Below are 14,219 nucleotides of genomic sequence, written 5' to 3'. Positions count from 1 at the left end.
TTTTTGTSCCAGGTAAGGGCTGGTAATGGTGGTGGGGACCTGAGGTGAGAGGGACAGAACAAGTGCCTTGACCATGGGTASCTACTCTGCTAATTCCAGCGCCTCTTAAACACTGCTCAGTGCTATGAGAAATGGAGATTTGAGAGAAAACTCTATATTAACGATGGTGCCCTTGGAGGGAAAAGGTGTCTGAGGGTACAGCACTGCACAGACACTGGTGTGAGGTCTGAGCAAGCCAGTCCAGAAACCATCCAGCTAGAGATGATGAACCTGACCAGAGTGCTGGAGCAGGAYGGGTCCAGCCAGCCAGGGGTCAGGAGCAAAGGGCACAAGCTGGGCACTGCCTTCACCCATGGAGCCCTCACAGCTTTTGCCAGACCCCTGAAGGGAGCCAACAGGGCAGGAAGACAAGGACCTTTTCCTTTGGAGAGCCAGGATGTCCTCACCTCACCCTAGCCACTCTATCAACAGCACAGCAGCTCCTGGCCCCTGGCTGTCCTGGGCATGGTCAATCCTTGCACGAGTCCCAGTGCCAGAAGTGATGGGTGAGTAGACAGGGCAGAATGAGAGCGAAATGTGAGTGAGAATCTCTATTTTCTGCAAGGTGTGTGTGAAACATAGTGGTGGGACCTGATGTGCRTGCAGAGCTTTGGGGTAGCAGTGGTGATGCTGTGGGCTGCAGCTGACAGTGAGGGCTTGTGCCTTGGCATCACAGAACAAACTCTACCCCTGCACAAGGGTGTTCATAGACACATGCTCTGGCCTTGTAGCACAGGTTCGGTCTAGGGAGCAGGACCCATGCACCAGTAAAAGGTAGAAAGGAWGCATGAGGACTGCAGAAGCAGGTCTCCTTGTATCCCTTACTTCAGAGCCTATTTTTTTCTTAAGTGTGCATGTAAATTAAGCCCTTAAACCTTCAGAACTGGCAGATCCTGGGCTGCTCAGGGTGGATGTGTGAGAACCACAGCAAAAMCAGGTACCTGCAGTCTCTGTCCTGAGCCTGGTACTCTCACCTACCTACTGCCTGCCAGTGGGACACCTCAGAACTGCAAGGAAAACCCCAGGAACTACCTACTTACAGCTCCTAGCAGATTTYCCAAATCCCCTTGTGTGCTGGAAAGGGATGGTGGAATGTCTGCCAGGCACAAACACATGGCACAGCCAAATGAGAAAGGAACCTTGTAGAGGAAAACAGGAAATCCCTCCACCTCACATAGCTTCCCATCCTGAGTAGAGCCCARGTTCCATCTAGCAGGCCAGCTTGGRTCTGATTTGTTCACTGGCACTGACAGCAGGAGATGCAGGTCCTTGTCCTCAGATAGGACAGGACCTTTTTAAGTCTGCCTCACATAGGGTATCTGTTGCAGACGATAACCAGTTCCTAAAAGGATCCCTTTGCTGCCAGATACTGCTTTTCTCTTCCTTGACCCACACTTCCCATCATCTCCAGCTGCCCCATGTCACTACTGTCCCCATATATTCAGTGCTGAGCCCCTGCCCCACTGAGCTGTGTCATCTCTTCCAAAGCATCTCTAACCAGCAAGAAGGGGAAAGAAAAAACAACACAGCACACAGTTGCAGAGAGATTTTATAATGCCTGTGCCAATTCCAGATGACCAGGCTGGGGTGCTGGTACCCTACATTACAAGTTCGTAGCTCCTGGATGTGGGCATGTTTACCCCAGCCTGCAGCTCCTCATACAAGTGTGGCAGCAGGACCAAGGAATTTTGGCAACTTCTCGGGCCAGTGTTACTAGAAAGTCTCATAAYTGGCTAATTTTCTCTGGTGACATATGGCCACGAACAGCCAGAAGCAGAGGAATAGCATGATGAACAACGCAACTGTGACTGCTGTCCAGATGCTTCTTTGGACTGCTATGCATCTCTGGGGAGTTTCCGAGGGAATCATGTTGGTAAGATTGAGCATGTAGCCCAGAGTCCAACCCATATCTGTGTTAGCGACCTGGGTAGAGGGACAAAGAGGAACATGAASGGCTGCAAAGTRCCAGRCAAGCTAAAGAAGACCTTTGCCATSGCTCYTCAAGGGCCTGTTCTTCAGCCACAGAGTCTGCACACACCTTGGGCTGCAAATATCCCATTAGCAAGACAAGCTGTGGGAGAGCATATTCCAGACTGGAATTTGCAACTACAGATGCCCCAGCAGATGCCTGTGAACATATCTCAAGAGCTGCTTAGTCTGTGCTTCTTACTGCCCTGCCAGAGGGGCACGGGCAGGGGACCATGCCACCTTGTTTTCTCCTGCTCCTTCACCTAGGAGGCTCAGGGGAGATGCAACCCATTTAATGGCACAAAGCACGAAAGCCAGTTGCAGCTAGGAGATTTCCTACCTTTTGGGTGAAGCGGATGTTGGGCCATGTCTTGTCATTGAATTTGTAGCCTTGCAGCAGGAGAGTGAGGATGTAGGAGCTGACTGCACAGTAGTTACGGAGAYAGGTTTTGTCCACATCAGGGAACTCCTTCTGCACCTGCAGACATAGAAGAGCAAGATGGGACTGCCAGAGTGGTGCAGTGCTCAGTGCACCCACACCATGGGGAAGGGCTCTGAAGAGCAACCAAGAACAAAGACCTAGGAGTCCCTGAGTTTGGAGAGAAAGGACAACCTGAGAGGCTGCAGACTGCTCTTCCATCTGTCTCCCTGCACAGAGATCTCTGTGCTCCTTGCAGCACTCTCCGGCTGTCCATGCACATCTTGGAAAATGGGCTGCAGATAGGCCCTAAAAGCTGCCTGTGCCCAGAATGCGTGAAACGCAGGCAGGTCTAGCAGATCCTAGATAGGATCTTACCTTCTTCCAGTCTCTGGCACAGAAGTCCCAAATGGTGGCATTGACTGAACTCAAGGACTGCYCACTGGTCAGGTTCAGAAAGTGTAGGTTGTAATAAAGCCCAGAAAAGGCCTGTGGATGTTTAAGAGTAAAGCTGATAGATTAGCAAAGTACMTAGGCCCCTGCTACCCACTCACACCTCATTCCATCTGCTTTGCAGTGGTCCTTAAGGCAGACCACCTCTCCGATCAGCACCATATGGTAATGCCTGCTAATGAGCCCTGGTGACAGCTCCCAATACTKAAACAGTGAGAGATGCTGTGAGAACAGAGCACCCTGGAGGTCAAGGTCTGGTGAGAACCCATTCATCAAGCACATCCCAAGTTTCAAGGAGTCAATCATCACTGACACTATCCAGACATTTCTAACACAGCAGCTTCCCCTGGGCTTTTGCCAGCCACTGCTCTCCCARAAACATCACAACCAATGCCACAACCAYGYGGATGGAGRGCTCCTTACAAAGAACTGTCCCCGCACGGGGGGCTGATAAATGCCATTGAACCCACACGTCCTGTGGGCCCCACAGGTGAAGTTGAAGAGTTTCTGGATGGCACTTCTGCACKCTGCTGGGTCTCCTGTCCCCGTCACTGTGAGGGCCTGAGCAGTGCTGGGTTTGCTCGGCGTGGGGACACAGGGACTGTCGTAGAGGGCTGCCATAGTGATGTTCTCCTGGTATCCCTTCGGGTAGCAGGGGTGCAATATCTGCTGGGGAGAAGAGCTGCCCTAGAGAGAGTGGGAGCTGTTAGCAGTGCTTGTCTTGAGGTGGCGGCCAGACCCTTCCTCCACAGCCCATCCAGTGCTTCGACTCCCCCCAAAAGCAGAATCTGGACCCCAGGAGGATGGGCAAGGTAGCAGCACAGACCCTTGGCATGACTTTAATCTGCCCACAGCAGTACAGTTCTCCCTCTCTCCCCTGCTGTAGCACCCCGGCWTTTGAGAGTGCTGCTGTTAGCCCATCTCCATTCAGGGCAATCTGACTTGGTGGCTTTAGAGACCACTCTAGTTTCAGTGGAGCTGGTACCYGGGAAACCACCCATGCCAGGGAACACYTCATGCCCATGTCTGTGAGGATAGGGAAGACCCAGRGGATAGCACAGGCCTCAGGAACGATTTGGTTTTGCGGTGAAAAATRTCCTCCCAAAACCAAATTCTGGGGAGAAAGGCGCTCTGGCAGAGAACTGCGTCCTTCGACCCAAGGGAGAACATTTTTTAGTTCACGAGGGAACATCCGAGCTAGGCTTTTGAATTCATGGTAATTTCCCAATTCCTTAAGCCYTGCTCCACAGGCAGGCACGTCTACCATTTCTGGAAGACATTGTTCATGAACATGGGAAGTGGTTGAGCAAACCCTTGTAACCGATGCCTGAGGAAGTCGTCAGGGGCTGGCTCCATCTCTAGTACCTCATAGAGAGCTGCCAGCAGCATCTTCAAGGCCTGCGTCTGCCCGTAGCAGAGGTAGCTGTGGGTGTAGAGCGAGTAGTTGGTGCCGTATAGCCTGAAGAGGACAGAGGTGTTTTTGTCCTCCACGGTACCTCCGGGCTGGAAGGTTATTTGTGTGGAGGCGCCTCCAAGGTCCAGAGCTCCCAGCACCTCTGTGGCCTGCGGACGTTCCCATTTCTCTGCAAAGGAAAACTGGCCCCACAAGAGAGCAAGCGTTAGTCTGAAATGCAGAAAACCGCAGTCCCTGTCCCTTTCACCAGGCCTTTGTGTGCTCAGAAGCTCCCGAGAGACCTTCYGTGGTGCAGATCCCTGCTCCAGCCCTCGCAGCCCATGTCCTCCCACACCCACAAAGGCCTCAGTGTAGCTCTGAGATCCGACCCCTTAGCTGCTGCACGTCAGCTTGGATCCAGTGACCCTGAGGGGGGGAAAGGGTCCCGGAGAAGCCCCTTCCTTTGCTCTGCTTGCAGGATCTGGTGGGGTCCGACATTGCTGCRCCCCTTTGTTACCAAAATCAACTCAGAGCCAAATGGTGAGGGCAGGGCCACAGGCTGAGCGGGACACGAAGACCCTCCTGCCCTTGGCTCTCTCAATGACATCAGGCGAGCCAAAGGTGCCGTTTGCAGCAGGCTGCRTTTCTTTGGGAGACTAGTGCCTTAAAACGGCATGTTTCTCTCCTCTGGGGGTACAGAAATGGGCTCTAGCTGAGATAGACATAGGCACTCTGCTTCCTCCCGGCCAGAACCTTGATGAGTGTCTCCAGCAGGTAGTTGACAGTGATCCAGCCAAAGGAGCCCTCCTCGTTCCCTGTGAGGATCTGAGCTCCACGGAAGTCCACAGGGTACTGGCGAACGGCCTTTGCGACCTCGACAAAGACCTGGTCAGCTTTTGTGCTGTTCTGCTCCCTGCCAAGGGAAGGAGAGAGATGCCGTGTGGTGGGTGAGGCAGTTGYGGGGTGTTCTYGGAGCGGTGCTCACAGGGAAGGGCTGGTGTCTTCTGCAGGGGGAGTGGGACTGCTCAGAGAGAGGTTCTCTCCCTCCCACCCGTCCACTTTCCCACCTGTGAGCTCGCTCTGCCCTCAAGCCACCAAACCAGGGTCAGYGAACCAGTGGATTGGGTTTAATCCCTAAAATTAATCCCTAAAATTAAAATTTTACGTTTAATCCCTCAAATCACTACCTGCTGGCTTTGTGTGAGCGTGTGTGCCCAGTCTACCCCAGAAGCTTCCTCTGCTGTGGGGCTTTCCTGAGGGCATGCCAAGCCCGTTCTCTTGGAAACTTGGTGGACTGCAGAAGTGGGTGCTCTGCCCACCACCATGGCACGGTCTCTCCTGATGGGGCAGCAACCCCTGCACACCAGCATCCCAGCTCCAGGCCCTGGCCCCCAGCATCAGCTGTGTTGGCCACCAAAAGCATGTGGTGGGGAAAGGCCTGCAGAGATGCCCAGGCTCACAGAGCAGTGCTAGGTACCTCAGCAGCCGCATGCCTGCTGTAGCCCCGAGGTAGGTGGGGGTCTGTCGCTGCAGCTTTTCTGGGACGATCTTCATGGCCTTATCTAGGCARGGTTTCAGGCTGGCTCCAGCCAGAGCAGGGTTGTCTGCATAGCTGGAGATGCCAGGTCCTGAAAAGTGACCTCTATGAGGGAGCAGGTTTAAAGAGAGTTTTCTAGCCCATTTTCCAGGTCCAAAGAGCTCTCTGGACCTTTTGGCAATATCTGCAATTCTCAGTCACAGCCCAAGTCTCCACTGTGCCTAGTGCTGTTTAAACACACACCATAAAGACAGCTGCTGATGAAAAGAGCAATTAGAATCTGCATACAAACTGCTAAGAAAGACACAGTTACATTGAGGGGCTTCTTCAAGTGTTTCAGGATGCCTTGTGGAAACATGAAGTTACACTTTAAGTTGTGAGAGAAATTGTAAAGTGATGTTATGGGAAGAAGAATCAAAGAAGCAGCTGCATGGGAGAAGGACTAAATTCATCATGTCTGACATCCAAGGCTGCAAGACCATGCACTACCACAAACTGCAAGACTGGACTAGTTCCAGAAACTGTGCTGAGAGCCTAGTTTCTTAGCCACCTCTGGGCAGTCTTGATCCCTCCCTTTTCTCTAGGGCTCCATAAAGCATAGCTTCTCACCTGAAAAAGCTTCCTTTTATTCTCCTTCCCAGGACATCCTTTTCTGGCCCAATGTAGGCTAAATGTACCAATTTACTGATCGTATTTTAGGAGGTACAAAGCGCAGTGGTCCAAAGCACCCTCAGACCCCCCCATGGATTGGCARAAATCCAAAAGCTCTGCTCTGCCTCAAGCATCTTCCCGCTGGCTCTGCAGGTGCCTACTCCATCAGGTTCTGCTCTGCATCAAGGAAACCTGCTATCAGGTTCGCCCAGGACACTGGCCCAGGGGGCAAGGGGAGAGGGACAAACACGTCCAAGCACACTGACCAGGCACAGTGCAGGCCTCCACCTGGCTGACGATGCCTGTGTCATTCTCCTTGTCCACTGGCCACTGGTAGATGTAGAGAGTTGTGTGTGTGGAACCAGCATCGAACACCAGGCCGTACTGTGGGAAGGCAGAGGGATGTGAGGGTCACAGAGTACTCAGAGCTGCGTGAAGTGCTGTGAYGGTGTCTGAGAGTAGCTGTTCTCAGTTCCCATAGGCAGAAGAGAGCAGCACACCCAGGATTACACTTCCAGCCTYCCCTCAATGGTCCTACTTTGTTTCTGATCCCTGTGATTTAGCCACTAAGGGAATTACAACGCAGAAAGGGAAGACATGCAGAAGAGCACTGCAAACACAGCCAAGAGATACTTGCATCTTGAATAGCTCAAGCTACTCACAGACCTTCAGGATTGCTAAATCTCACAGTGGTTATTTTGTAACAGTCTCCAAAAAATAAATAAAGAAAAGCACAAAGCCCCAGAACCCAGAGTTGGAAGCCCACCACATGTTCTGGTTTCTGAGAAGGGAGAGAAGGTGCCTGRGGTGGAAGGTGGAGCAGTACCAGGAGGAGGGTCATGTCATTTGTCCTCTTCTCTTTCTCTTCCCTAGCAAGGACACGGTACTGCGGTTTGGGGTGGAGGCGGGGAGGGGAGAGTTGACCTACCCAGCACTGCATTGGTTAGGTTAAACCCCTCAAAGCTGGGCTGGTTACAGGAAAGCTCATAAGCAGAGAGGAGGACAGGGCTGGTGCAAGGATGAGAGAGGTGGGAAAAGGCTGGCAGTTGTTCCAAGACTCTTCCAGACCCTACTGTGCACCTACTTTAGTCCCTGGAGGAAGGAAAATGTTCCTCACTGGAGCCAGGATCAGGAAGAAGGTGATAATTCCCAGCAGTGCCAGCATGGTCACAAGGTACCGGACATCCCCCTTTAGCAGGCACTTTGACATTTCGGTACTGAGCTGTAAAGAGAAAAGATCATGTAAGGCCAGWGCCAACCCAACTGTCTGCTCCCTGAGTGTCTCCAGCGCCTTCAAGGGTCCCTATTTTCCCTGCAATCTCAGGAGCTACCTAACCTCCAAAAAAGCGCCTCAGAGCACTAGTGGTGCCTTGGGGCGGAGGTGCCATCCTGGAGTTTTAGGGAGACTTTACAGCCAGAGGCACAGAGCCCAGGTCACTTTGAATGAGGAAACTACCCTGGCCTCCTCCAAGCCCTGAAAAGCCTCACAAACCTGCCTTTTCGCAACAAGGCAAAAAAAAAAAAAAAAAGTCTGGTCACTAGGGACCCCTAAAACTGAGCTGGGAAGGTTTGGCCCTCTCTCCAGGTCCAGGACCGGATGCTGGGAAGAGTCCCCAAGACACTCACACCAGGAACTCCCTATTATGGGAAAAGGCAGGGTCAAAGGCTGTCCCTCTGCCTAGCRCATGCCCAGCCCTCGGGATGGGGCTGGCAGCCAAACCCAGCCACCTCCTCCCGTACTTGTCCCTGGGAGGGCCCCACTCCTTCCTCCTTGGATGTAGGTGCACCGAGCCGAACAGGGGTGAACTCCCTCTGCAGAGCCGCCCCCAAGGCCTGACCTTGGGGCAGCCCTGGGAAGGGATAGAAGGTGGGGGTCGAAGAGGGACAGCTGTGGCTGCCCTCCCTTTGCAGGGCCCTGCCAGAGCCCAGCCCTGCCAGAGGGACTCAAAGTGAAAGCAGAGCCTGAGCCAGCTCGGATGTCCGGGTTCTCCCACCTGCTTGTCCTGGGCGGGCACTTTGCACTGGCTAAGTGCAACGGCAGGAGCAGTGCTCTTCCATGCTAGTTGCAGCAGCTGTGCTCAGGGAAGGGACTTAGCCCTCCCAACGTGTGTGCATAAGTACCTGAGATGGGTCCTCAGACCATGGAGATGGGTCCCTGACTGCCAGGACCCTGCTGTTTTGGCCCTGGGCCCCTCTGCCCATCTGGTCTGGCTGCAGTGGGGCAGTGCAGGTGACAGCAGAGCTCAGCRATAGCAGCAGCAATGTGGTAAACAAGTTTGGCCCATGTGGTATGTTTATGTAGTGGATATTGGGCAGRGATATCTGTGGGACAGGAGCCCTTCTCCCAGACCTCAAGTACCCTCATCCCTGGCTCAACCCGCCTGTCAAGTCTGGGGTTCCCTGAGATGGCAGTGGTGACAGCCAGTACTCGTCATAAACTTCAGGGAGAGCTGCATCCATGCTGAACTTTCTTCATGCTTCAGGTCAGTGCAGGGACCCAGAACCAGTGCCTGCCACACGTGTCTCAGGTAGTGCCTGGGGAGACAGACTGCTGTGCTCACCAGCAAGGAAATGGTTAATACTGGAGGCTCCATGCCGGCTCTCCAACTAAGAGCCTTACTTCAGCCTTCCTGCTGCCTGCCAGACAAGCTGTCTCCCTGGGCAGGTTGTTGGCCCTAGGCCAAGGGGAGGGCCATATCCTGGGGACTCCAGGGTAGCCTTTGTCCCAGGAGCAGGGCTCCACGCTCTCAGGTATGCACTGACACCAACACAAGCTGGCCGACCAGTCCCAGCTGCAGTGTCCCCCTACGCTGGGAGCAGCACAGGTGAGCAATGGGCAGCGGAGGGTATCAGGGATGTTGTCTCACTGGAAGCATGGCTCTACTCAGAGGAGGCTGTGCATGGGTGGGCTGAGACCTCGCTGAACACCCCTGGGCAGCAGTGGAGCTGGGTGCCAGGGCATAAACATGCTCCACTGGCTCCTTACTAGGAGAGGCTGGAGGGAGACCACTGGGAGTTCCCTGCAGAGCTGTATTCTGAAATTCTGGCTGTTCAGCAGTGCAACGCCCCTGTGGTGCTGGGGCACGGGGCAATGGTGACACTACAGAGCCTGAGTGCTGGTGAGATAGATAAAAAGGAGGGGACCACTCAACTGGCAAAGATTCATGCTCCCAACATGAAAATTTGTCCCTTCCTTATAGATCTTAAGAGCCTTTCTGTCTTTTAAATTTCAAATCTATGTGGTGGAGAAATCTAGTTTTCCATTTTCCTAAGAAACATACAGTTCAGATCCAGCAATGTCTCTAATCTCGTAAATTTTAAGGCCACTCTTCCTTGCAGGAGCACTGCAAGATGAGTGATGTCTCACAGATGTTTATACAGCACTTTATTGTGTCCAGTCAATAAACTAGTGCAAGAACAACTAAAGTGATAGGCAGAGCTGCGAACTTTCCACACTGGAAAGTTGAACCATCTGGGATTGCTTCTTTCAGAACCATGCAGCAACACACCTCTTTTATAACTTTGGGAGCATCACCACTGCCAGCCTCTCTCTTCTGTTCGTGCACTGAACTTACTTCCCTAAAGGCGATAGGCCTATGTACAGGAGTGGGTATCACTGCTTGTCATTCCTGAGATGCCATTGACACACTGGSTAATTTAACCAGCTTTTTGCACTCCTCCTTCTTTGCTTTTGTCTTCCTGGGCTCATTTCCCAYGTCCTGTTCTCCCCCCACAGGCCTCATGGACTCTGCACTTCCTTCAGGTGTTACCTCCTGCAGAGTCAAAATAGAAATTTGTCCCTACCAAGAGCTGGTAGAGCTGGTTTCCCACCTGCTTCTGCATGCAGGATGGCACAGAGTTAACTCACAGGAGTTAAAAAAAAAAAATCTGTACTGATCCATCACATAGTGCTCAGAACAGATTTTTCCAGGATGTGAGCTGGGGTAGGGCCTTTCTCCACCGCAATATTACCTTGAGCAGGGGAATTACTTCCCAAAGACACATTTATGTCCACACAAACTCTGGTGCAGACAGGTTCTTGCTAGCAAGCATACTCCTGCCAGAAAAGCTRTGTCCACACTGGACTACTCTTGCAAGCAAGGTTCTGCCTGCAAAGCCCCAAGTTCAAACAAAGCCTCACAGAGCTTCTCACTGGGCTGATCAGACTAGAGATGTGATGATATGGGAATTCATAATCTATCTATATGCAGCTTCTTCTTGTTACAGCTACCATACTTAGAAGGGCTCTTGGTTTTAGGAAAAAGTTTGATAAAAGTTTCTTGTGCATGTTCCCTGTTTGAATTACGTGGGATGTAAGAGAATGGCTGCTATTCATCATGATACGTCCCATGTTATACAGGGCACTGGTAGCCCTTTTTCATCACTGGAGAYGCTGACTTCAAAACAGAATATGTCTTTCCTCTCCTGCTAGAGTCACTGAACTGATCTGGCTAAGGGASAAGGGAATTCCTCTGTCTTTTTATGTACTCCCAGGGTAACAAGCGACAGCTCCAAGGCCCAAAGCACTGATTGGCTTAAACAACTTTTTGTCCAGGGCTCTCAGGGTTTATGCTGCTCATCCGGAGTCTGGATTGCAACACAGCAGAATAGATGTAGGTTAGCCTCACTCCCTGCTGGTGCATGCTGGCTGGGAGCAGCAGGGCAATGGAGGAAGAGGTGGGAGAGGTTTGTGTGTGTTTAAGACCACACCTGCACTGTTCATGGAGATGCGTTAGCTGCTGTGTGTTGAAGCTCTTGCAGAGAATCAGATCTCTGGCTTTGTTTCTCAGCTGCAATTTCTTACTGATGTGYTAGGACTGATTCTGCCAGGAACTGATCTCCCACCCAAATAAGAGGGAGGTGCAGCACTCCACCTCATTTGTTCAGGGCTCTTCAGTGCCCTGCTGGCCTTGCCTTCTTTCATGTAAAATACTGTGTCTGTCTGCACACAGCCATCTTGGTTAGTGGCCTCATGTGCACCCCAAATCAGTGGGAGCTTTGTGACTCTAACACCTTTCAGCCTGCCCTTTGGGCTGCAGAAGGGGCTTGGAGATTGCCTGCAGGCTGGGACATAGTCCCTGAGTATTTGCTTACCTGCCGTGTATTTATGGAGAGCTGGACAAGGCAGGAGGAGTACACAGCCAAGGAGATGCTGTTGTCCTACCTGAAGCAGAGAGGAGCCTCTCAGGGCAATCATGGAACTGTTGGGCAACGTAAGTGTCCTAGTGATCTCAAGTCTCATGAGTCAGGTTTTGTGAGGGTACAGGGTATGACCATAGCTTGCAGGGATGCAGCTCTGCATCCCAGAGGACGTGCCCCCCCTGGGGACCTGCCAGTGTATGTTCCCTCTCCCAGGATGTGACTCAGGTTAGCCACTGCCATGCCTATCCTGTGGATGCTACTGGGTAGGGAGATGCTGACCTGCCACTCAGCTGTGAGATCAGTTGGGGCAAAGGRATCCAGACTGTGCGGAGAGAGGAACCTGAGGGGGAAGACAGGGGTTGAGGTTGGAAAGGTAGAGCTGAAAATGTCTAGCTGAAAATCCCCCAGACTGGGAGAACTGAGAGAGAGAGAGAGGGTGTCTCTGCCCCTAGACTACAAAGATCCTCCTATAACATCAGCCATGCATTGCAGAATAGCTTCAGTCCTTGTTAGGATATGAGAGAAACCCCATCTCAAGAAGTCCCATGCCCATTCATGAGACTTACATTTCAAAAGTAACCTTGTAAACACAGTGGTGCTGACAAGGGGCTGTGGCTGTTCTTGCAGGCTGAAGGAAGAATGGAGCACAAAGCCAAGGCTGTGGCAGTTTTCCTGGYAGCAACCTGTGTCTTCAGCATCATTGCCCTCATACTGACTGTCGTAAATGTGAAGGACGTATTTCTGCCCCCCAGCACCAAGGTAGGGTCCTTGTGAGGAACTCAAGCTAYCATCTCTCAATTTGATGCCAGCTCTCCCTTTTTAAGGCTAGTTCTTCCCCAAACTTCAGGCAGGCTGTGCGGTTTATTGCCAAGATAGGGATAAACACCCATCTAGGCTGGCATGCCCAGCGGGCAGGAGCAGAGTTTTGTCCCTCTGACTGGCCGTATAGCACATGCAGCCTTTTCATYACAGAGCACCGAGGAGCCTTCCCTGCTGGCTGGAAGAGCTTGTGATGGAGCCATGTCTGTGATACAGCTGGTGGCTGCAATGTCACAGCACTTTCTCCTGCTCTAGTGACTCTCTTCCCTCAGCCAGTCAGGCTTCCCCTGCCCACCAGGGCTCCTGGAGCCCTCCTAGTTCTGTGGCCAGATAAAATTGGCCTTAGCCATTCCTTCCATTCAATGTGGGCAGTTCAGCACATGAGCCCCCAGATCTGGTCTGTATGCTTTAATGCCCCATTCCTTCTGCTTCCCTGCAGTAYGGCCTGGTGTTCGATGCTGGCTCCACACACACCGCTCTCTACATCTACCAGTGGCCCGCAGACAAGGAGAAYGGCACAGGAATTGTGAGCCAGGTGGAGGCCTGTGCTGTGCCTGGTCAGTGTGCCTGGATGTGTCCATTGCTGTCCCCCTGCCTTCCCTTGACTCAGATGTGTTAGGGCTGGCTGCCCTCGGTGACAGCAGTGACTGTCCCCACATACCAGGGCTTTGAGCTCTATGGGCCGGTGGCTGAGAGGAGCTAGTCTGCTAGGCTGCCTCTCCTGGCTTGCTACACACACTGAAGGCGAGTTGGCTGGTTCTCAGCCAAAGAGGCATTTGTTTCTATCACAAAGATAGTCTCTGGCTTTGGTACAAGGACTGGTCTGTTTGGAAGAAAGAACCAGCCTAGTGAGGGTGGGTAGGGAAAGCCGGATGATGCATGGAGCTGGGCTGGGACTACTAGACACCAGTATACCAGAGGTGCTTGCGCAGAAGTGTAAGAGGGCTCAGAGCTTGCCTCAACATCAAATCAAGGCTCTGAGGCTACTGCCAGTTACTGGTTAACTGTGCTCTGAAGCAAAGGTCTGAGAGAGGGCAAAGGGTAAGAGAGGGAGCTCTTGGCCTAATGGCATTATTGGTATGCAAAGCTCTGGRGAAGGTAAATAGTGATATTTCCATTCCAGAGCCTGTCTCCAGCAAGCACAGGACCTTGCTGAATGCTCAGGTCTGGTGCTGGCCTCTAAAAATAGAACAAACTTGTCTGAGCTTACTTGAGCAGAGGGCACCTCTGTGTGTATTTACTCTGCACATCCTCCTGGCAGGACAAATGAGAGTCTTCCCCTTCCCTGGGGAAACAAGCAGCAGCCCATTCATGGACCAAGTCTTGCAGGATTAGTGGGCCATGCCCAGGCTCTACAGATACCCTAGATTATGCATGTGCTAAGCATCAAAAGATACCACCCTTGAGACCAAGAGCTAGCTGTCAGCTCTTTCAGTGTGACATGGCCCTGCCAAGCATGCTGCCTCCAGGCKGGCAGGTTTTCAGCAATGCGTATCTGGGGACAACTTTGGCAAACTTGGCACTACTARCCCAGGTACTCAGGGAAAATTCTCTGCTGATTTTCTGGCTGTGTGGGTGAAGTGTCTGTCCTCTGYCTCTCCTGAGCTGAGCTGAGCTTGCTTCCTCATGGGAGGTCACTTTTCAGGACCTGGCATCTCCAGCTATGCAGACAACCCTGCTCTGGCTGGAGCCAGCCTGAAACCCTGCCTAGATAAGGCCATGAAGATCGTCCCAGAAAAGCTGCAGCGACAGACCCCCACCTACCTCGGGGCTACAGCAGGCATGCGGCTGCTGAGGTA

General features: G+C 52.4%; 2 protein-coding genes across 3 annotated transcripts in view; one reads left to right on the top strand and one right to left on the bottom strand.

Annotated features, from left to right (window-relative positions):
- Positions 1-1,752: 1,752 nt before the first annotated feature.
- On the bottom strand, positions 1,753-7,669 carry ENTPD8 (ectonucleoside triphosphate diphosphohydrolase 8). The gene is made up of 9 exons (XM_085308362.1): positions 7,544-7,669; positions 6,726-6,843; positions 5,749-5,899; positions 5,025-5,184; positions 4,244-4,474; positions 3,302-3,565; positions 2,804-2,914; positions 2,348-2,485; positions 1,753-1,962 (listed from the first exon to the last, which is right to left on the bottom strand). Exons 1-9 carry the CDS (start codon positions 7,667-7,669, stop codon positions 1,753-1,755), a joined length of 1,509 nt encoding a protein of 502 aa, XP_085164488.1.
- Positions 7,670-12,235: 4,566 nt separating this feature from the next.
- The window catches only part of LOC146594008 (ectonucleoside triphosphate diphosphohydrolase 8-like), a 6,735-nt gene continuing 4,751 nt past the window's right edge, over positions 12,236-14,219 (top strand). The window contains exons 1-3 of one of the 2 annotated variants that reach the window (XM_085308342.1): positions 12,236-12,360; positions 12,860-12,977; positions 14,066-14,215. In XM_085308342.1, the coding sequence (XP_085164468.1) occupies positions 12,241-12,360; positions 12,860-12,977; positions 14,066-14,215 (388 nt within the window). In that variant the 5' untranslated portion in view covers positions 12,236-12,240. Of the gene's footprint in view, positions 12,361-12,859; positions 12,978-14,065; positions 14,217-14,219 lie in introns of both variants that reach the window. The other variant, XM_085308341.1, reaches the window with a different exon arrangement.

Source organism: Rhea americana, unplaced genomic scaffold (genome assembly GCF_003343005.1).
Source record: "Rhea americana isolate MKP2758 unplaced genomic scaffold, rheAme1 scaffold_273, whole genome shotgun sequence".
NCBI lineage: Eukaryota > Metazoa > Chordata > Aves > Rheiformes > Rheidae > Rhea > Rhea americana.
The sequence above is the reverse complement of the archived record's forward strand: the minus strand, read 5'-3'. Positions and strand labels throughout refer to the sequence as shown.